At 44.2% G+C, this 22,512-nt stretch overlaps 1 protein-coding gene across 1 annotated transcript in view; it reads right to left on the bottom strand.

Annotated features, from left to right (window-relative positions):
* CASTOR2 (cytosolic arginine sensor for mTORC1 subunit 2) overlaps positions 1-14,600 on the bottom strand; it is a 112,106-nt gene extending 97,506 nt beyond the window's left edge. Inside the window, exon 1 of the mRNA XM_034068861.1 lies at positions 14,220-14,600. Within this exon, the coding sequence (XP_033924752.1) occupies positions 14,220-14,332 (113 nt within the window). The 5' untranslated portion in view covers positions 14,333-14,600. The remainder of the gene's footprint in view (positions 1-14,219) is intronic.
* Between the last annotated feature and the right edge of the window lie 7,912 nt (positions 14,601-22,512).

Below are 22,512 nucleotides of genomic sequence, written 5' to 3'. Positions count from 1 at the left end.
CCCAAATACTTTATGAAAAACAAATGTTCCTTGAAAACCAGGTTTCAGATTCAGTTCTCTAAGATGTTACCAGAAAAAAAAACAGCAATTTAACAGAAACTTAAAAGTAAAAAAAATCCCAACACAATTTGACAATGTCCTTTCCACCTGACATCTAAGAAAATCACACGCACAACTGCATATGATAATGACGACAAAATAAGAGAACAGTAAAAGTGGGCAATGTCGTTCCTTCTAGCTTAAAATCAAATTATAGTGCATTCAGCTTGCCAGTTTAATAGGTGATGTGACGGGTCCTTAGTTCATCTTGTGACAATTTGAGAACAGAATGATTGGCAGTGTATGATGACAGTGATCACTAGCTAGTTCCTGGAGAGCTGATAAGTTATTAAGCTAAACAATGCATCACTATTATGAGCAAGTCAGTGCACTAACTGTAATTTCCTTGAAAGCTGAGCAGTGCATGATTATACTTGTCCACTCAGGCTGCCTGCTGGCAGCTCCGTATTCTGCTATTGTTCTCAGCTCCAGAGTCTTCCCAGCACTCAGCATACAGCCGCAGGAAAATGTATTCTTCATATTCAGCCTTCCTTGTGGCAGCTGTCGTCTGAAGGGTACTGGGAAGAGAGACATTCTCTTTCCTGAAGCACAGCTATTAGAGCCTCTAAAACCATGGAGCTTTGCTTGACAGCAGCAGCTACCTCTCATTTCTAGCTAAGACAATCTGCATTTCAAGAGTGCTCTGACTTTGGAACGACACATCTATACCTACATATATATTATACACACATATATGTGTGTATTTCTATGTATTTAAAAGCCCCATATACACACAAGTACATTCCTGGCTGCTTTCTTTATGACTCTCAGGAAGGCTGCTGTTATTACTGGAAGCTCATATGGACATCTTTCAACTCACATTTCTTTCTCAAGGTAAAAGCAGAGATGACCAAGCACACCTCCGCTAATGAACCAGGCAGCAGCTGGGTGATAAGGATTCCCAGTGGTTAACACAAGCATGGACTGAAAGCACAGCCTTCATCTGTCCGACTGAAAAGAGGCAGTTATAGTGATGGAGATGATGAAGGACATGGGAAAACCACTATCAGCTCCTATTGCAGACCTGCTCTGTGAGACGGATAAGCTACTCATCCTCTCATGTGCCTCAGTTTCTTCCTCTACCAAGCAAGTGAGCAGCACCTCCCCACCTCTCAGAGTACTGGAGGCATTGCTGCTGCACACTGGGGCACGGCAGGGGCCTGATGCTGCACTACTGGAGAAAAGACATTCCCTAACACATATGGTTATGGAGGGAGAGAAGAACAAAGAGACACACATTTTGACTCCTAAACTAACTCTCAGAAACCTTCCCTCTTACCTGCATGAACAGTCACACAAAGCCTCCCCTTCATTTGCTGCATTTTTACCATGCTCTTGTCCTGCATGTCGGCAACTAGTCTGACCAGGAGATAACATTTCTGAAACCCCTCAGTGTCTTCCCCTCCAACAGCAACAGATATTTCTGTGTGTAAGCCCTACTGGCTTCCAATAAGCCTGGGGTGCCAAGTGCTTAAGGTGTTGGGTTATTTTTAAATGGGACTTAGGCAATTCCGAGAATATTATCATACACCTCACCTTAGATTTGATATGAAGTGAACATTATGTGGGAAGAAAACCTGACAGAGAACATCTGACAAGTGCTGAAGAGGTAAGTCCTAATTCATTTTAAATGTTTCATGTAAGACTCATTTAAGGAGCACCATGAAATCCTTTCATTGTCTTTTTCTCTGTGCTGATCCTGCAAGGAACACATCATCAGTAATATGTTTAAACAAGCCAAGGAAAAAGTACCACTCTGTGCTGAATCCAGGAACTGTTCTATTCCTGTCACTGAGTTTCTTCAAACTCAAGAGAAAAGCCGTTACTGTTTAAGTTAAAACACAAAATGAGCAAATGTAACATTCAAAACATGATACTAGTAACACAATGTAGTGAATGGCTTTAACTTGACAGAGGGGAAACTACAATGAGATCTGAGGCAGAAGTTTTTCCATGAGAGGGTGGTGAGGCACTGGCACAGGGTGCCCAGAGAAGCTGTGGCTGCCCCATCCCTGGCAGTGCTCAAGGCCAGGCTGGATGGGGCCTGGAGCAGCCTGCTCTAGTGGAGGGTGACCCTGTCCATGGCAGGGAGCTGGAACTGAATGAGTTTTAAGGTCTCTTACAACAAAAACATTCTATGACTGTATTATAACACATACAGGATAAGCCTGCCCTATAGTTTTGCAAAAGGTGACACCATTTGCTATTTGCATACCTCATACCTTTAAAAATAAGCTATTTCTACCCCTACAACAAGATCTCATCATCTGACTATTCTCTTGGGCAGTAAAGAAAGGTTAAGAAGTCAATCTTATCTACTCCAACTTTGATACTAACCGTCCTGTAGCTGCACTACTGCAACTGCCTGTGAGCCTGTGCCCTATGCATACCCAAAATGATGTGGCTTCAAAGGTGGGGGAGTTTTCTTTGGTTTTGTTTTTCCCCCCCTCCCCAAATTTGGATCGCACTCAGCAAATTAACAGCAACTTCCACAGCACTGGGGGTGGAACTGTTTTCTCAAGGCCAGGCACTTCATCAACTGCTCTGCTATGATCCTCCAACTACACCCTCAGTTATCCAGCCAACGCAGACTGCACCTAAGGATAGAGCATTAACTGTTCTAAGTGCTGTAGCCACCTACAGATCCAGAAGAAAAGTGCATGGTTATGTTCTGGTCAGTAGAAAACTCCAAAGGAGATAAACAGCAGTAATATGCTATGGAAGGCTATCAAGCATGCTTTAATTGCCAAGGATTTATCAGTTTAAAGCCCCAGTGGTATACTATAAATGCAAAAGAAAATGAATTTTAAGCCTATGCTCATGTACATCTCAAAAGGACACAAATCTTTACAAGCAGCATTTTACACATACTATTTATTGTTTCTGACTTTTTTTCCCTAAGTCATTATCACCTTTACAGTGAGATATCCATTCAAAACACACTGCTTTCCAACATCATTGAAAGCTAATAGATAATCATATTGTTTTGAGACTACTTCATATTTAAATCATCGCCTAAGAGTACAATTCAACCACCAGCTGAATGAACAAAGCTATTCAAATGGGTACAGAACACACAAAGTCCTTTTACATCAGTCATTCCAGGCTGATTTCACACTCCTGTGCAAACTGAAAGTATTTCTGGCTTGTCACAGAACAAGAGCTATAAGGGGATAGCTCCATGATCCAGCTCAAACCCTTCCCTTGGAGACTCCCATCCTTCCTCAAACAAGGCTTTCCTTGCACACAAACATAGAGCACTTGTCCTGGGGTGAAGCTTCATCAGGCCCCAATTACAGCACTGCAATGGGTAATGTGATGAGGTGTGAAGTCTACAAAATGACTGTACAGACAGGAATTATGAGAACCACTCAGAAATGCAGGGCCTTGGAGGAACCTGATACCAGTATGAGGACTACAGAGAAAGCTCTCTCATATAGTATGGTTTCATTGCACGATCACTGTTACAATAGAATTTCAGAAACTGTACAATAACTAAAGTACGACTTTTACTGCAGGGCATCTGCCACAACACTGGACATTAAGTATCATTTGGACTTCAGGACACTCAATATTTTCCCTTACATACATCAAAGACACAAATAAAACTCCTGTTCTTGGCTGGAAGTAGCTTCATTAGTCTTATACATTCATTTACCACCGTTACAAATTGTAAATCAGCTGTCTGCAATGGTACAGAAGTGAGTGAGTATATGCCCTTTCCCAAGGCAAAGTTTGCTCTTACCCAGCTATGGAATTTTCTGGCTTCCAGTTTAATTTAGAGCAGCCTTGATGCTCCTCTAACTTCAGCTAGTTCTTTACAGTTTACAGCTAATAAGCAGTTTCACACGAAATGCTCACTAGAAGAAACAAAGGACCACTAAATTACTGCATTAGACAGTTTTTCCTCCATACCAAGTTCTCTCCAAGACTGAGAGGTTGTACAATCTTACTCATAAGTTAAAAAAACCCACTAAGTCCTGTTTAAATGAGACATTAGATCACACATTATAATGCTATGCGGAAAGTAACACCCAATGGAGCAAAGCATTGCAATGTCAACAAGGTCAACAACATGTTAACACACTAAAGTACAAGATCCTAACGGAGAAAATCCTGATCAACCTGCTCGATGTACTTGGCTCTGCCTTGAGCTTGGGAATGGTTAGATGACCTTCAGAGATCCTTCAATCTCAACTATTCTGTCAAGATTTGCTACTTCCTAAGTTGTGACGATAATGTGATACCAGGCCGAGCCTGAAAACAACACTGAAAGGTTAAGGCTCCACGAGGGCATTAACTGTCAAAGCCCTGAATGAAGCTCCCACAGTGTAATGATACATCCATGCTCATCTTCTTTACCTCGATCGCTCCCCTCCAGAAGACCATAAAGCCTGTTTTGGCCAAGCTGAATTCTTAGTAACCTCCTCCATGCTTAGCCAAAACTATACTAGGTCTAGCAAAGTGATTCCTGGCAGTCACCAGAGTACTGTTACACCTGTAAGCCAGAAATGCTCAACAGTGAGCAACCATTTAAAGAAAAAATAACCATCTGTGTCAAAAGCAATGCTCTGTTCTTTAGGAATCCAGTTGGTTTGTGCATTTGTAACCACCGCTACCTTGCCTGCAATGCTGGTAACTCAAGCCCATTTCATCTTCCAGAATAATGTACTGGTATCATTTGCAAAGAAATTACTATAGACTTGCTACACTGCCAAGTTTTGCCTGAAAAATTCCTCTTCACAAAACGAGTCATCTCAGTTCGTGTCCCTTGGTAAAAGGAAAATACTGAAAAACATACAGTCCCACCACTCAGTGCAGAAATCCATCCACTAACTGGTCCAAAACCTGCAGTAAGCTCAGGGGAGAACAAGGCCACAGCACAGATGCAAACAAGCCATGCACATTAAAACTCTGCTTGCCTTATGAAATGCCTAAATGGGTAATAACATGCAGCTCAACACACATCATCTCAGTATACCATCAACCATCCTAAATTTATCCCCACAGCCATGTGAGACAGGTTAATTCTAACACTTCCCTTTTGCAACCAAGCAGATCGAACATGAAAACAATTAAAAACACCATTTTGACATTAGCTAGTAGGATTTAAAGGTATCTGACATCATGTTGACAGTGATGGCATCTCAGGTGTAAATAAGCTAATTTAAACACTTAGATAAGTATGTTCCCTATATAAACTCCAAAGCAAATTAAACAAGTCAATTGAGGAGAAATTGGTGACAAAGCAATTGGAATCAGTCCACTGATGCAACAAGCCAGATTTTGACAGCAACAGCATCTTCCCCAAGAAGGGAGAATATTTCAAGTGACTCGGTTTAGCTCAGAATGATTCATCCCAGGTTGAGAAACAAATTAGGAACTGAAAAAGCAAGTAAACTTGTGTTTCTTCCAGTCTGCAAACAAGCAGTAGGTGTGGGAGGCTGAGATCTACTTGCTCCGATGCCCTGACAAGCACAGTCTGAAGTCACCACCAGCTTCATTTGTTTAGTACAGGTCACACTGTACTGCTTAGTTAAAAACATAAAATAGGCTGAGATTATTTTTTCCCCTAAATACTCACCACATTTAAAATTGTTTATTAGTTTAAAACCAGCAACTGAAAATGTTTGTTTTCCATGTTAGAACCTGACTCCAATTTCCACCCAAAAGCAGACTGAAAGGGATGCCAACTGAAAGATTAATTGTGTAATATCATCCATCATTTTCAAAAAAGACTACGTAAATCTATGTAAATGTATACAGTTGCTTAGATGCATACAGAGTATATCCTTCTCGATATTAAAAACAACCTTTATTCCTTTTTGCCACGACTACATTTATTTGCAAGTTAGTGCCTTAGAGGTTATCAAAAGAGTCAATCTTTCTTTAGGAAAAGAAATAAAAGCTACAAATGTTAAACAAGATTAACACGGGCCATTTCAATCAAGGTCTCTCGACTTGTCAGCTTCAACCAATTCACCCTGTAAAACAGGATACATGTGTAGCATAATAAAAGGTTGAATCCTGATCTTTTAACCACAGAACTAGGATAAATATTCAGGTATCACTAAATCCAGTGCATATCATTACCCAGATCCTCTGACATGTAACGTTTCTAAGAAGCCTTAGCAGAAAGACAAGGAGAGTCACACCTACGTTTTAACTGTTCTATCCATGTCAAAACTTGTAAATTATCCCCACCCAGCTTTAAAAATACCCCCAGTATCAATTTTAGTTCACCTATTTGAACATGTAAGACTTAAAGATTGTGTTTTACTCTCAACCTGAGTGGTGTAGCTTGCAACACGTTATAACATCTCTAGTATCTTCTATAACAAGAACATTAAAGTTTGCTATTCAAGAAAATTAACTTTTCCATTACAGTAACATCTTTATGAAACACACAATCACACTTACAAGAGAGTTGGGTTCCTCCTTAATAAGTTGTGTACAGTGAAACAATTTGGATGGGAGAGAGCCTACCACCAGTAACAGTCTACATCTCGCTACAACTACTGGCCAGTAAGTAGCACAAGTACCTTAAAAACATCTATCCCATTGTGTTAACAAAACGTACATGGCCTGCAAAGAGCTGAAAAAATCCCTTTGCCTACTGAGACATCCCCCAAAAGGGTGCCTCAGAAAGCCCCAGAAGATTAACAAATGGTTTGCTGCCACCAAGCAAACCTGCCACTTCTCTTTCCCATGTGCCAGCCTTGTGCTGAACAGCAGCTCTGGTACCTCAGCATTACTGCTGTGAGCCTTTTAGAGCAGGCTGAAGTTCACAAATAGGCTTTTTATTTTCATCCTAGTAAAGCACACTTAACAGGAGCAAAGTAAGAAAGTTGGTTCTGGTTGGTGAGGAAGTTCAGGCATTCACAGCTTTTCTCTGGATGTAAAAATCAGACTTTATCAACCCATACAAATTGGTTTTATATATCAGACCACAAATGTCCATTTCCATGGTCAGCACAGTGAAACTTTGTGCAGTACCTCTGAAACGAACAAGGGTTTGTATAGTCACAAAAGTGCCTCAGCACCCTTTATTTCTTTTCTGCCATGATAAAACAGTTTTGTGTGTTGTCTCCTCTCTTTAGCAAATACATCCTCTAGTTAGCTACACAAAACCAAGGGGAGCTCAAGGATCTTTTTACTTTGAAATTATAACTGCAACTTACAGGCTGTGCTCTGTGGGTTCTGAACTGCAATGAATGGAGTTATTTCCTCACATTCCTGTTGTATAATTCTTCTTTTACCAGCCTTCGGCTATCAGCAGATCAGAGCTGGAGTTTACTCTGGATTTAGCAGTAAACAAAAGAACAAATCTGCACTGTTTCCTCTGAAAAAAGAAATTGTAGCCCTTGTCCAAATATTAAAACATTGAAACATGCAGGACGGTTAAGGAGCTGTATATTAGATAAATGAGGCAGTGTGCTCAACAGATCAAAAAAAAGAGAGAAGAATTAAATGGAAAGATTTACATTTTTATAGAGCACAAACAAGGCATTGTCAAATAGTTCCAGCCTCAACTGGAGCCTAATTTAAGTTATAAGTCAGTGGAAGGAGTAGCCTGTGGATTCAAACTATTGTGTTAATGAACAACTCGCCTGTTACTTCTTGATGACGAATGCACAATAGTTACACTTTGCCTTAACAGACCTGCAATACATCTGCTCTGCTACTGAAGCACAAGAGCACCAGCTTGCAGGAGAAGCCATCTAGGAACTAATAAAAGCTTCATTTTTAATTTAAATACTGACTTTCATCTGAAAGTAGTAAACAGGTACTAAGCTGAAGGCATCTTCCATGAGCTACATGGCAAAAGAGAAATATTTTCTCCCATTTTTATTTCTCAGCTCAACATCAGTGGGCACCAGGATTGTTTCCTTCACATCACTGATGTTGCACTGTACCCGCAAATGATGCCTGACCTCGATGCAACAGCTCTGCCAATGGATGGAAACAGTTTAGAATGGGAAATATGGAAAAACAACCAGCCCACTAGAAACTACAGCCAGGTATTTATTTATTTAAAAGGCAAATGGCCAAGCTCAGGCAAGAGGAAGAAAAAAATCTGAAAGAAAAAATGAACAAGCGTCCAACATTTCTCCAGCACACAGTGCTCCCCAGCACTCCACTGTGGGTTTGAGCCAGTACTTGTGTTCCACCTTTTGAATCTCATTTAGTTTCTAAGCACTCCTGTCAGCTTCTGACTTGGCATCAGCTTTAGCCTGATGGGACCACATGGTAGGTTGAGGATGGCATGACAGGACTGCCAGGCAAAGAATGACAAAAGAAGGCAGGGACCCTCTGGTAAGCCCATGTGCGAGAAGCAGAAAAGAAAGGGAAATAATAACAACATTTGTAGATAAACAATAAGAGACCAACAGGAAGGAAACCTGCTCTTCCCAAAGTTTCATGTATTAAACCACTGCAGAAAGTGGTCACAGCTCAGCAGCAGCTGAAACACCCAGCAGCCCTGAACACAAATGGGTGACATTCACAACTAAACAGCTTATGTCCTTTGTTAGCCCAAGCAACTTCTAGTCTCTCTCCTCCCCATTTATCTGATTCTCATAGCTTTTAGTCATCTTGAATATCCACCAGCAAGTTCAGCACCATACATGTAGATGCTGATGCAAACAAGAAAGCAAAGTGTTCTGGGGAACGGCAGGCAAGCAGCTTGAGTCATGAGGCTTCCACCACTCCAGTCACCTGGGGGGTATGGACATCAGCACTCAGTCCTTCTGTCACACACATACATATATATATATATGTGTGTGTCTAAAAATATACCAAATCAGGCTAAGAAACAAGTCCCTAAACCTGTGGTATCCTCACATATACCTCTTGTGGTACACCCCCAAGAAAAAATAACCAACAATAAAACCCAATCAAAACTCAAGATATTTGTGAGTTTTTGCCACACTAAAAGAAAACACAATCAACCTGGTTTAGATGAATAAATCCTGTCTTAGAACTTGCAAAAGCCAGTACTCAGTGGTCTTCCTAGGACATTCAGGATGCAGAAGCCAAGGGGAAAATAAAAGGTTTTACCAACAGAAGTAGCTTGCCTTTGCCAGATGACCACCCAATGTTCCAATTTATTTGCTACAAAGGGCATAAATGGCATTTCTTTGCCTGAGTTCTTACCAACGAAATGGATTACTGATCTCTTGAATGTCCTCAAATGATGCATGGACACATTTTAAGCACTTACTTGTCCTACTACACTCTGAAATCCAAACTAGATTTTTATTACAGTATCTCGAATTTCAGGTTACCTAGTAAACAAGTGATCAGGGGATGAGAAACACATTAATAGCAACACACTGCTCAGAAGTAGAGGTGTCAGTTACTACTAACAAAATGGGCGGATGACAAGAAACACCACCACAAATTGAGCAAATATAACAAACCTGCTTTCATTTTTGGTTTAAAGACCAGAGAAAATCCAGTATATTCTGTATAGTTTATCACTGGTTACTTCTTGCTACATTTTTATTAGAACTGATATTTTTAAGCACCTCTCCACTTTAAGCATACCTCCTGCCTCCAAGGATTCCATGGCAGAGGCTGCATTCAAGCAGCACTGACCATGGAGCAGAGCCCAGCCTGGCTCTTCCACCCTGGCTGGCTCCTCTGGGAAGCATCCCACTCACCCAGCCGGTCTTCTGCACTTGGTGCCAACTCTGCCGACCTGCAGTTCTGCTTCAAGTCACCAACACACACAAACTGCACCACCAGAAGACCACCTGAGCAGCTTGGGAAAGAAACCAGACTGACAGATGCTTTTGAAATGCCTGCCTTAAACACTTCTGTGACCAAGGGCTCACCCCAACACAGAACATGTTCCTTCTCTCCAGCATGCTGAAATCATGACCACCTCAAGCTAAAGACTACCAGAAAACTGAGATTTTAAAATTTGTGATGATAGACACATGACCTACACCTATTTTAGCTGCCAAGCCCTGTGAACAAACTGACCTCTCAACTTCATCCTGGTTATAACTTGACAGCATGAGAATTTAAGTAATACTTTTCTCCCTCAACTACTTTATTCCATGGTTTACCACCAAATCTTTATATTAAGTACCAGAACAGAGAGAAAAGGCTACTTGTGAACTCAGTGACTCCAGATGTTCAAGGGTCTATCAAAACACTACCCAGAAATCAGGCTAATTACATTATACTGGTACAGTGCTTGGAAGAGCCCTGACCCCATGTTATTCTCCAGGACTTAAATTCTTCATATATTTTTATATACACTCAAAAGACAAGGTCAGGCTCACCTTCCTTTTCCCTACTGCATGAACTGGTGGCTCAGTGCAAGCATTACCCAAGACTGTCCTTCCCTCCATTCAGATTTCATTCCTATGCAGTGAAAGGAGATGCCATTAAAAACTCCAAGACAAGAATGCAGCAGCACATTCACATGTCTATCAAGTCCTCAAGCAGGTCACTTATGGCATGTCAGCCAATAGCCTGAGATGGTTTAACTCTGACTAGGGAAGAAGAGACATTAGCTCTGGTGGGAGGGAAGCTGTTCTGTTTGTAGCAAGCATGGAACTGAAGGTGAGCATTCACAGATGAGTACAGCTCTTTGCCCCAGAGAACCAACATTTACAGAGGCATGTACAAAAGAGGACACAATATTAAAACCAGGTACAGCTGTTGTATTTATGTACATCAACACGCAGTGCACCTTCTGAATACGTGAAGATCTTCGGCACCAAGGGACTCCCAAGCCAAAACAGAGACACAACACAATCAGTAGAACACCAGGATGACAACAACAGCAACAGCAAAAAGATCAGATGCATGCAGACCTCCAACACACAACTGAAAACCACACAGATCTGACCCTCAACTCGCTGCCTGGCAGAGCTCAGGTGAAACCCATAGCTCTGCACTTACACAAGCAGAGCATCAAGAGCACATTGCTCAGTGTGTGACTGATAGTATTTATTTCTGGCCTGTCGCAACTTTTCATAAAATACCTCATGCCTAACTGAAAGTTATGATTAATAGCAGTTTTCTTTCAGCTCAGGTCAGCCCACCGTTTTATTCACTACTGGTCTCACCTCTTCACCTCAGTAACTGCTTTCTTGCTTCTGGCCATCAGAAGAGTTCCAAAATTACTGTTCTTTGTTCAAAAAAAACCCACTGCTATTGGAACAGAAGCTAAATTAGAAAACTCAGATCAGGAACAAGGGCAGGCTGGAAGTGGCAAAAGGCCAAATAAAGAGGCAGATTTGTTACTTTTCCTTCCCAAGAGGATTAAGAGAAACATTTAAGATTTAAAAAAAAATTGTTCCAGCTCTTCTCCCTGGTGCATGAGAACACGAAGGAGGCTCCACTGCTCCCTTCAGATCGCTCCGCAGAAGAGCCTACGTAAAAACTGGAGTTTCTTGCATGACTAACACAAGGATGCTGGTGATGTCATTGCCACCTCTTTGGATCACATTTGTCCCACAGATCATTAATTCTTGCTGGCAGCCTTGCAGCACAGGTAAAAACTCTGTGTAACTTTCTCACTGGGAGAAATGTAAGAGGTGTAAGTAACTGGCATCTCCTCTATTTCATCAGAAGAGGTTAGCAGGGGTGTAGGCCACCTTCCCCTTTCACCCCTCCATTGGTCCTTTTCAGACTGCATGGCTGAGAGTGGAGATTTGCCTTGCACCCATACAGTAAGATGTTGTCTCCTGGGCACATCCACTTCTTAAAGGAAGAGGAAAAAGAAACAGCAGGATCATAAATTTAGGGAATTCCATCTCCCAGGGACCACCACCTTCCTCATACACATGGTGTTCATCAGAGCAGGTCTGTGGGGCAGGGACTTTGTTTGCCTCAGGGCATGTAAAAAGCACACAGGAGAAAGCAACGGCTCAGCATTGCCGCTTGTCTCAAGGATGACACAAACAAGCTTCCCATTCCCTCCCCTGCACCTCTACTGCCTGCAAAAACATCAAAACAAAGGAGAAATAAATGGAAGATTCCCATGCCAACAAGCCAGTGATATTCCCTGAAAGCCAGGGGAAGGCTACTGATGTTCACCGTGCAAGGAAAGGGACAGACACCTCTGAAACCAGAGCAATGTCAGGTGCTGCATCCAAATGCAGGGCAAGGTATCACACCCCAAAGGGTTTGTCTGAATGTCTTCACCTTTCACAGCTCTCCAGTGTTGAAGATGTGAAATGTAGTGGGAAACAAAAAGGCAACAGGACCATCCCTGAGCTTAAAATACATCAGTAAATAAAAGAAAACAAACCACCAACACTCAGTCTTAGGCATTAAGTCTGGTGCACTAGGAGTGACAGATTTCAAGATTTCACTGTTGACGTTAACAGTGACATTTTAAGCACGGGAAGGGGTGCAACAACCCCTCCAAAAAAACCAGCAACCTCTTGCTATTATAATGATACAACAAATTAAAAACAGAAATTCAGGACTGAGGAGCCTTTAATACCCCGTTGGGTATTCCAGGCCAGCAGTAAACAAGGTGCTGATACACTTTACACTGGAACCGAGGGCAAGCCAAGTGGGATGAGCCCCAAATCAGAGTGAGATTTCAATGCATGAAGTTTAACTGAAGATAAGGGACCGTAATCAAATTACACCACAAATAGGTCCATTCATCCGTGAGCATTATCGCAGAGAGAGGATTGAATTACAGCTTGGAATAAAATAACTTAAGCAATAAAAAGCAAATTTATTATCTATTTATTGTTTCCCCACCTTCACCCAAGACCATATCTGAGAGGAGTCTGGGGAGAAAGCTGAAATACTAATTATGAGGCTGGAAAACCATGAGGAGTTTGAGTTGGGTTATTTACATTCCCATTCCTCTTTCTCAGCAGAGCAAAGTCAACAAGCTGAGCGAAGACACAGGAATATGCAATTGCAATTCAAGTTGTTTTGCAGCGAAAGGCCTAAGCAGCTTACAGACACTCAGTAACCCTCAGCCAGAGGGGTTTTTTTTTCCTCTCCCTAAAAACAATATAAATTCTCACACTGTTTTCCCCGAAAGCTATCACATATTACTCAATCCCAGGATTTTTAAGGAGAGCCAAGCTCAGGGCAGGCATTGCCCCTCATCCTCCTCCAATCTGGCAGCACTGAAAAAGCGCCGTTTAAAACAAACACGCGTGGGGAAGATTCGCTCTCTCGGTGAGTGCTGGAAGGAACAACAACCGGGAGAAAAACAGAGCGAGAGGAGAAAACCCACCGCGGCTCCCCCCCTCCCGGGGCTGCCGGTGCCTTTGTTGTCGCGGCGCCCCGCGCCCGCCGCCCCCCCGGACCCCCTCCAGTCCCCCCCAACCTGTTCTCACCGGAGCCCCGCCGGGGGACCCCAACGCCAGCGCGCACCCCCGGCACCATCTCCCACTCTTGGGATAATGGGGGTGTAGGGAAGAGCCAGGTGTCCCCCCTCACCCCAAACCCTGCCTTCTGGACAGGAGAGTGTTCCCCAGCACCCCGACTGCTTGCAAGGAGGGCGTCCTCGCCCCCCAGCACCCTGGCCCTTGTCAGGGATGGTGTTCCCCCCGCTCCAGCACGCTGCCCCCTTGCAGGAATAAGGATATCCCACCTTCTTGCGATGGGGGTGCCCCCACCCCAACACCCTACCCCCTTGCAAGAATGGTGCCCGTCACCCCAGGACTCTGCCCCTTTCCAAGGAGGGGTGTCCTCCATTCCAGGACCCTGATTTATTTCAGGAAGGAGGTCGCCCCCCACCCTATCATCCCACCCCCTTGCAAGAAGGAGGCTGCCCTGCCCCCTTGCAAGGAAGGTACCCCCACAGCACATCCCCTTGGCAGGGACAAGGGGATGCCCGCCCAGCACCCACCCCCTGCTAAAAGGGAGGATACACCCCCAACACCCCGTCCCCCTGCGAGGAGGGCACCCCCCTGTCCCCCTCAAAAGGAGGGTACCCCCCAACCCCTGCCTCCCTCACAAGAAGGATTCCCACCAACATCTTATCCCCTGCAAGGGGGTGCCCCCTAACCCCATCCTTCTGACAATGAGGGTGTCCCCCAACCCCTATCCCGCTCACAAGGAAGGTACTCCCCAACATCCTGTTCCCTCACAAGGAAGGTGCCCCCAGCCCCAGCACCTACCTCGTCTTAGAGGACAGGAAAGCAAGTTTGATTAATCCATAGGTAAACAACTGGATGCTCTCCTTGGCTATGCTGGCCACTCTGAGCCTGTGCTCTAGGATGTGCAGTTCCATCTTTTCCTCTTTCTCATTTGTAGTTCATCTATCCCCAGGGTTTATTTTGTGTTTTTGAATGGGGAGGGGGAGGGGGGCTGTTATTGTCGCTGCCTTTTCTCCTCCCTCTGCTTCCTTCTCCCCTTCCCGGCTGCGGGGCAGGCAGCGGCGGGTGTGGGTGAGCAGGGGGTGCCCGAGTCGGAGCGGGGTAGCGGTGGGGAGGCCGGCGGGGCGCGGAGCGGAGCCGGGCAGGAGGCAGCGGAGCGCCGAGCAGCTGGTGCTCGCTGGAACAAACAACTTGCCACTCAAGGCCGGCCCAGCGCGCCTGCGCGCCGCCCCGCCGCATGCCGGGCCTTGCAGTCCGCAACGCCGCGCCGGACGGGGCCGTGCCAAGGGGACCGGCGGCTGGACGGGACGGGCCGGGCTGTCCTGCACTGGGGATGGGACTCGGGCAACCCCACCCCTCACCGCCCCTGCCGCCAGTGCCCAGTTGGACCAGTTACTTAAGGAGATTTGTTAATAACACTCATAAGCGACCAGCAGGGTTGGATCAGTTTTCACTGCACACCCATCGTTCGACTCGAGCAGGGGAAAGATCTACAATCTCGGCACCCAAAAAACAGCAGAAAGGAGAACTTGAGAAGTTTTCACTACCGCTATGGAAATGCTCCAGTTGTACCCTGCTGGTTCTCGCTTGCAGCAGGCAGGAGTCCTGCCCTGATCCCCTGTGCAGCAAAAATCAAGTGGAAAAAAACACTCACTCTGCATGGAAGTGTTGCCGAGGTAAACCGGCAGTTGTCAAGAACACAGAAACAGCCTTGTGTGCATGACAGTTGGTAATGCTGGAAGGGTGAGTGCTTGTTAGTCCCAGTCCTCACTCCGCTCCTCAGCACAAGGCGGCTGCAGGGAGGCAGGAATGGACAGACCTCACACCACCACCCCAGAAACAGGACTGATGGGACAGCACGAGTGCCTCAGTATTGGCATTCAGACACTGACCCTGCCATGTCTGGGAGCACCAGCTCCTCAGCCCAGACCCCACTGACAGCACACAGGCTGAAACAGGAACTAAATTCAGTCTTGGGGTATTCTTAAAACAGGACTTAGACCATAAACCCAATTTTAGCTTCTGTGTGTAGCTCCCTTTAGCTTCAGATCACACTTGATTCTGCTAGGAACACACCACACACCACCTTCATCAGTAGATCTCAAATGGGCTATACAAAAGACCATCAACAGCAACCCTTCTGCTCTACACAAGGGGACACTGAAGCAGGGGATGTGTTCAAGGGCACCAGATCAGAGCTCAGTTAGCCAAGCCCCGCTCCAGGCCATTCCTCCTCACTGTACAGAAGGAAGAGCTTCTGCAGTGTTTCTTGTAGCAGAAATCACCTGAATCCAGCTCTGGAGAACAGCTTGTGAAACTAGGATTTCCGAACCCTTTTTACTACATGAGTTCCCACTGGATGGCTGTATTCCTCTGTGGGCATGTCTGTCTGTGGCCATACTTCTGAAAGGCTGTTCTAATTTGTAATATCCCCAGAGGAAAAACTTGAAATTACAGGCATTTTTGTCAATAGTCAAAATCAGTCAGAGGAAAGGCAACAAAGATAACATTTGTAAAAGCCTTTAAAACCCAGGGAGTTGCTTTCCTTCACTGCTTCACACACAAGTTCAGATAGCTGTAGGTGTTGTACTTTAGGAAGCTGAAGAGGATTTGTAATCTGCTTCCATTGCCAGTTCAAGGTCTTGGTCTTCAAAGCTCTCAGTGTATCTGTGCCCAGCTACAAAATGTGCCTGCACCTGCATCTACAAATCACAGAGATATCCGCGTTCCTCTAGGACAATGTAAACCACAGAGCCCAGAAGGAAGCAGCCAGGGACAAAATATGCACCCTCTAGGTTGCTGTGAACTTCCAGAGGAAACCAGACAAATGTAGCCTGAATCATGTCTAGGAAATGCTGCAAAACTTTCCTCTTTTAAAAGATTTTCCATCATAATCAGGACAACATTCACATCCACTCTTCCCCTTTCCACTTAGAGAAAGAATCTGGTGCCCCCAAGCACAGCTTCGTCAAAACAGGGAGGTCAGAAACTCCAGGAAGGCCACCAGGGATTCTGCTATTACCAGTCTAATTACTACTGAAAATGCTTACTTGAAAGAATCGGGAGATGGTAGAACAGACCCAAAGGTAAAACCAGTGGGGACCTCTTGAAGCACGCAAATCATCGGAGGCTTCATTCTGCCTGCAGGGAAGGAGAAAAGAAACCCTGAGTTAGTCATCTGGATTTACTAAAAAAAGAAGAATCAAGCAAACAAGAAAAAAAAACAACAAAAAAAAATCCCCCCAAACCCACAAAACACAGAAATACTTCTTCATTTTGTAAGTTTACATCTGGTGCTCTCCAAAATAGCAATTTCTTTCCTGGGTCTGTTCAGCTGCTCTGGTTTTCCAAGTCTTTCAAAGAAGGCCTGAAGGCCTCTTTGAACTGGAAACACAGACCTCACGGCTGCATGAACCTTCACAGAATTGACTGTAGGAAGCATTAGAAAAATATAAAGCCCCCCCAACACCCAACCTAGTTTTCTACACATGAAAAATATGTCTAGCTCAGCACAGGCAGACTTTTCAAGAGCAGGCAACATGGCAATTAGCCAAAAGACTATTAAGGCCCCCTCCTCCAACTGTCATTAGTATTCAGATCTCTCTCTCCCTTGTTGCCAGGTATACCTGGGAGATTCCATGCGGGGAGCAGCTTAGAATGTCTTGTTATTATACATAACATGCTATAATGTCTTTTGATTATTGCAATTTAAAGTTTTCCATATTTTTGCAGCTCAAAAGGACTCACTTAGCCCAGCCACAGAGTAGGGACCTGTTGTGCAAGATGATCTGTCCAGACTTGATTACACTCAAAACCCATTCCCTGCTCACACAGCTTCCAATGGCAGTTACCACAGCACATGCTGGGCAGAGAGAACAAAGGAATAGGGAGAACAGGCAAGAAAAGAGGAAGGTGATATAGTGGCAAACTAAATCTCAGTATGAGGACCAGGCACCGAGTGTCACCTCCTCACCACATGGAGAATGGAGTGCTTATGAGCCATCACAAGTAGATAAGATTCCCAAGTGTTCTAGGTCAGACACCATGTAAAACTTGGGGTTTGAAGCCTTGAGGCCAAGGGTGTTGGGGGGGGGGGTGCTGGTGGTGCTCCTTGGTAAAACAACACAGACTGTATTTGGACTGAAGGGCAGCCTTCAGATATATCAGCTTCCACTCATAATCACAAGGCCTTTCTTACCGGTGAGCAGGTCAAGAGCCATCTCCTGTTTGCCCAGGGGCATGTATATCTGGAAGCAAGCTCCTCAGAACTCCTCTAGTTTTTCCACAAAACAGTCTTGGCAGCAACCAAGGTAGAGCCAGGCAGATGCCACCAGCAGTCCTTTGGGAGACTGAATTTGGACTGAATGCAGAATTTCTCACAAAGCACACTGCAGGAACCCAACTGTTTGCAACAATCAGTCTTACAGGAAACAGACATTTAACATATGTAGAAAGAGCTTACGTAAAAAGAATGCAATTACGCACTGTGATGAAGAGTTCATGAAGATCAGCTCTGTACAGAGCGGAAAAGTAAAGGAGAATTTCTAATCACGTGAGTCATCATGTTTTATGCAGTTACTCCCAACTACAGCAGGATGTGTCAGTATTATTTTATTTAGATGGTGGAAGGAAGTTCTTAAATCATTTGTGGCCTCTTCTGATACCATAAAAAAAACGCCCCAAATTACCATACTTAGTTCTCAAAGATGAAGCTCTGGTAGCCTTTTACAGATGGATTTTAACATGAAGGATTTAAATTTTTGGCAATAAAACCTCATTTTAAAAAAACAGATTAAATTATGTCACATGACTTACATGACATTGCACTGCTGCAAACCTAACAGCACTCTGCTGTTGACAGAATTTTGCTCTTCTTTCAGAAACATCTGAAGTTCAACAGCGTCTTGACCTGACTAGGGCTTGTAACAGCTTCTAAGATCTAAAACAGCAGATAGTACAAGTCCTAATGTGAATGACATAATGGCAGTACCCTGGATAAATATGCCCAAGGCAAGATGAATCCAGTGTCACAGTTGTTTATACTGGCATTTGCTTCTCTGCAGTAGACTGAGCATATGAAGTTCTTAGCACGTCTGCAGCTCTGGTGTGAAACCAGGGTCAATGTGCACTTCTGGGGTCCCTTTGAGACTCAGTACATAAGGGGACACCGCAATCTGCTCCAGCTTCTAAACTCAGAGAGTACTTTTGGAATGCAAGCTGTGTTTAAAGCTTTGAGGAACAGAGGCATCTTCAGGTCAGATGCTGGTTTTGACCAAAAGGGAAGCCATAATGTTTCTTAACAGCCTTCACCAGTTTACTCAGAGATGAAAGTTACTAAGTAACTGTAATCATCCTGGAACTCCTTGCTTAAGTTAAACAGGCCTTTCTGATCCAGGGAGGGCAATACTTCTTTAGACAAAGAGGTAAACAAAGGCACAGAAAGGAAGGCAGTGAACCAAGGTCACACCATTGGTTAGCATCACTTTGGAAGTACAATTCAGAGGCCACTGCTTGGTCATGAGACCTCTATGAGGTCTGAGGCAGACAGGACAGGTTTGCAAGCTGCTATCTCACACTTCAGTGACAATCAGCCTCTTCTTGTGTAAAATATGAACACCCCTCCCCCAAAAAAACAACAAAACAAAAAAAGGAAAAAATAGACAGTTTCCCAAATGATAGCTCCTGGGCTGCCTTCTGAAAAATTACCCATTTGTTTAATTGAAAAGAGTGATTTATCAAACTAATTTCCTTCCAGCAACCAGAGACCTTTCAAAACTTGATTGCAGTTAATGTGCCAGTGTTTCAAAGCATTTTATTCAACTATCAAATAAGCTAATGAAGACCTTTAATTTACTGTTGAAGAACAAAGTGGGCTGAGCAGGTCAGACATTTCGTGCTCCCAGGGCACAGCTGAGGTGCAGATGAGACTTGGTTGTTGCACCAGCTCCTCAGATGTCCTGCAGGAGGGCTGCGGGGGGGGTGGGAAGAGGCCAAACCAGTAAGAGGATGTGCAGGGGGAGCTCTTAACTCTGTGTACAAAGCCACCTTACCCTAATCTGGTAGCAGCAACAAGCTCCAATTAAACACTCACAAAAGAACTTACAAATGGAGAATGTACAACTAAATACCTTGGTGAAGAAGGACAAAAATCTCATATTGCAGTTCCCCCCACCTATGTTCTATGCTTTGGTGGCACTATAAAGCTACTGGCCTGGAAGAACAGAAAATAAAGGGACTCTTAGTACTGGGCTGTGGAAAGGAAATTTTTACACTTGTAACCAATATTACATAGCCTCTGGAGAGAAGAGATGCAATTGCACATACCTGTCATACACAGGTGGACATAGCAACTACTAACTAGAGTACTAAGCAACTTCAAGAAACTCACCAAAGCTCAGCACACTATACAAGTAACAGGCTGGTCCTGTCCCCATCCAAGGGAAGCAAAATTTGCTCAACTTTGGGCCTGAGGAGCCAGGCATAGATATCTGGCCTTGGTATTTTACTCTAATTCCTTGCTCTCTGCCCTAGTGGCTGGCAAAGCTTGGACACATCCTTGGAGATTCAATGGCTCCTATGGATTCCTTATCCTCAGTAACACTTAGATGCATTCGTAAGTTGCACCTATGAACTTCAGTGGATTCAAACTCTGGGAGGTAAAATGATTATCAAACAAAAGAGGAAAAGCTGTGCATGTGATGCTGAACCAAAGCATCACATGAGAGAGAACCTGAAAGTTTCCTAGACAACATGCTGATCACACTGGTATAGCGATCAGATGAGCTACTTAAACATATCTGCTGCAATAAGCAATATTGAAACAGACCCAGTTCAGCCCATTAGCTCTGTGCAAAGCCAGGTGAAATGACTGTAGTCATATCCACTTCAAGGCTGAAAATCATTATTGATGCAAAACTGAGACAGCATGGCTTAGGATGCGAGACGAATGTTTTCACAGGTACCAAGAAGCGTTAAAGACAACCTCAGTTTCTCATTTACTTCTGATACTGGAATAGGAAATTGAAGAAAACACCCCCTCCTTCCCTGCCAGGCTCCTAAAGATCAACACATCTGCAAACACATTCTGCAAACCTAAGGGAAGAAAGCCAGATTGGAGCCTGCCTTATCTCTTCTGACTTGCTAAATGCATTTCAGGCCTCAAGCATCACATGACTGTACATGACGTGTGGATACAATAACTAATGCAGCATTTATAACGGATCAGCAGGGATCAGCAACACTGAACAAACACACTTATTTGCAAAAGCACCTTCCCAGCCCATGGAGCAGGCGACCTTGTCTCCCAAGGGTTACAGTGCAAAGGTAATGATCCAAAAATTAACGATTAGAAACTCCAGTGACATTTATCCACAGCTCCCCCTTAACCTCACAGTTTTGCACTGAATCAAACAAACCCTGTCACTGTGATACAGAAACCAGTGCAATGGAGGAGGCTGGTCCCTCAGTGCAGGAGGCAGTGGATGGTAAGCACAAGAAAGCACAGATCAGTACCTCATCAAGTGTCCTCCAACTGAAGAACATAACACATCACTTACATAGTCCTACCTGATCACATGGTAGGTGAGGTAGGTCTCCAACACCCATATGGGGAATCCCACAACAGGTCAATGTATGAGCTATTAGCATTGTCCAGAGAAGTTTTTGACACACTGGAAAGATCCAGCTGTACAGGGCAAAATCCTGCATGCTCTACTGGACCACAGGATTGAGGTATTCACGAGATTTAATTCCAGATGGATTGCCACACAGAAAATTCCCTGCACATTACCTCTCACATTCTCAATAAATTACATCCCATCTCTCAACAGCAAGGCCTTATTTGCCCTTGTATTTAATCTCATGTGCAGAAAAGGCAGCACACTTCTGACCACACTACACTTCTCTTTACAACTGGCATAGCTGAGTTGGGCTCACAGGGTTTTGCCATTTCCATTTGAACAATCTCTTGGTTAGTGTAACCCCTGGATAGTCCTGAGTCTTTGTTGACTTTGTGGGCCTGTGAACACCAAGCTCTTTCCTCTCAAGGGAGTTTTTCGCTGTGGCAATGCTTTTATTGCTGGCTTTAGAAGTCACAACCTGCCTAAGGGACTAATTCCTACACAGTTGCTGTGCTAGTCAAAGCTTTTGTCTGGCTGCAGGACCGAGAAAGAGCTCCTGTGATGGAAACTCCCAGCAAAGAGGAAACTGAACATTGTAAACGCACTCTAAGGCCTGCCCTCTTTAAGAGAGGCTGAGGCAAGCTGGCAAGAATCCCAGTTAGGCAAGGTGTCTTTGCTGAGACAAAGCAGGGCCTGTTGGTCATTGGTCTGTAAGAGGTGGAAGGCCTGAGCCAGCATGTCCAGGTCTCTCCTGGCAGGAGCTCCAACAGGGAAGCAGCCTGGTCTCTCTAACAGCTGCCATTTCCTCCAGCACATTGTTGGCATCCATCCCCTCCTGTTTGTAACCTTAACCCTGGCCCTTCCTCAGAAGGGTCCTTCTTTTACATGATTACAAATTAGCCCTCCTGGAGTAATTTAGAAGGTAAAGCCCAGTTGTTCCCACAGTCTCTAACCTTGGTTCTCCCTTCAGGTATCTCAGCCCTTTTGATTCCAGACAGCACATTCCAGCGAATACTTGAAAACACACTTCTCCTCTCACCTCTCATACCAGGGCAAGACTTTTAACCCATGGTTATCCCTTAAAAACAGGAATTTGCAGCATGCACAACTACTCCTATGCACTCTACAGAGTTAAATTCTAGAGACAGACCAAACTGAAGGATGTTCTAAAGAGACATAAAAATAACTGCACCATCAGGAGATGTACACACAGTTGCTCATACAAGACCTGCTTCTGTAACACTTGAGTCATGTATAATTAATTGCTCCAGGCTCCAATTTGCAATAGCAAAAATCATGGAAACATCAGATCTGTCAACAGGATACCTCTGCAGAGGACTAGAAATGTGTTTTCACATCTTCAGATTTTGTGTTCCACCATGGTGACCAGGGAATACTTTTTACTTGGTTTATACACTATATTTGTAGCTTTATAGATGCTGCAAGGGAGGAGTTGCTGAAACAAATTAATCAAT

This window comes from Melopsittacus undulatus, chromosome 13 (genome assembly GCF_012275295.1).
Source record: "Melopsittacus undulatus isolate bMelUnd1 chromosome 13, bMelUnd1.mat.Z, whole genome shotgun sequence".
Lineage (NCBI taxonomy): Eukaryota > Metazoa > Chordata > Aves > Psittaciformes > Psittaculidae > Melopsittacus > Melopsittacus undulatus.
The sequence above is the reverse complement of the archived record's forward strand: the minus strand, read 5'-3'. Positions and strand labels throughout refer to the sequence as shown.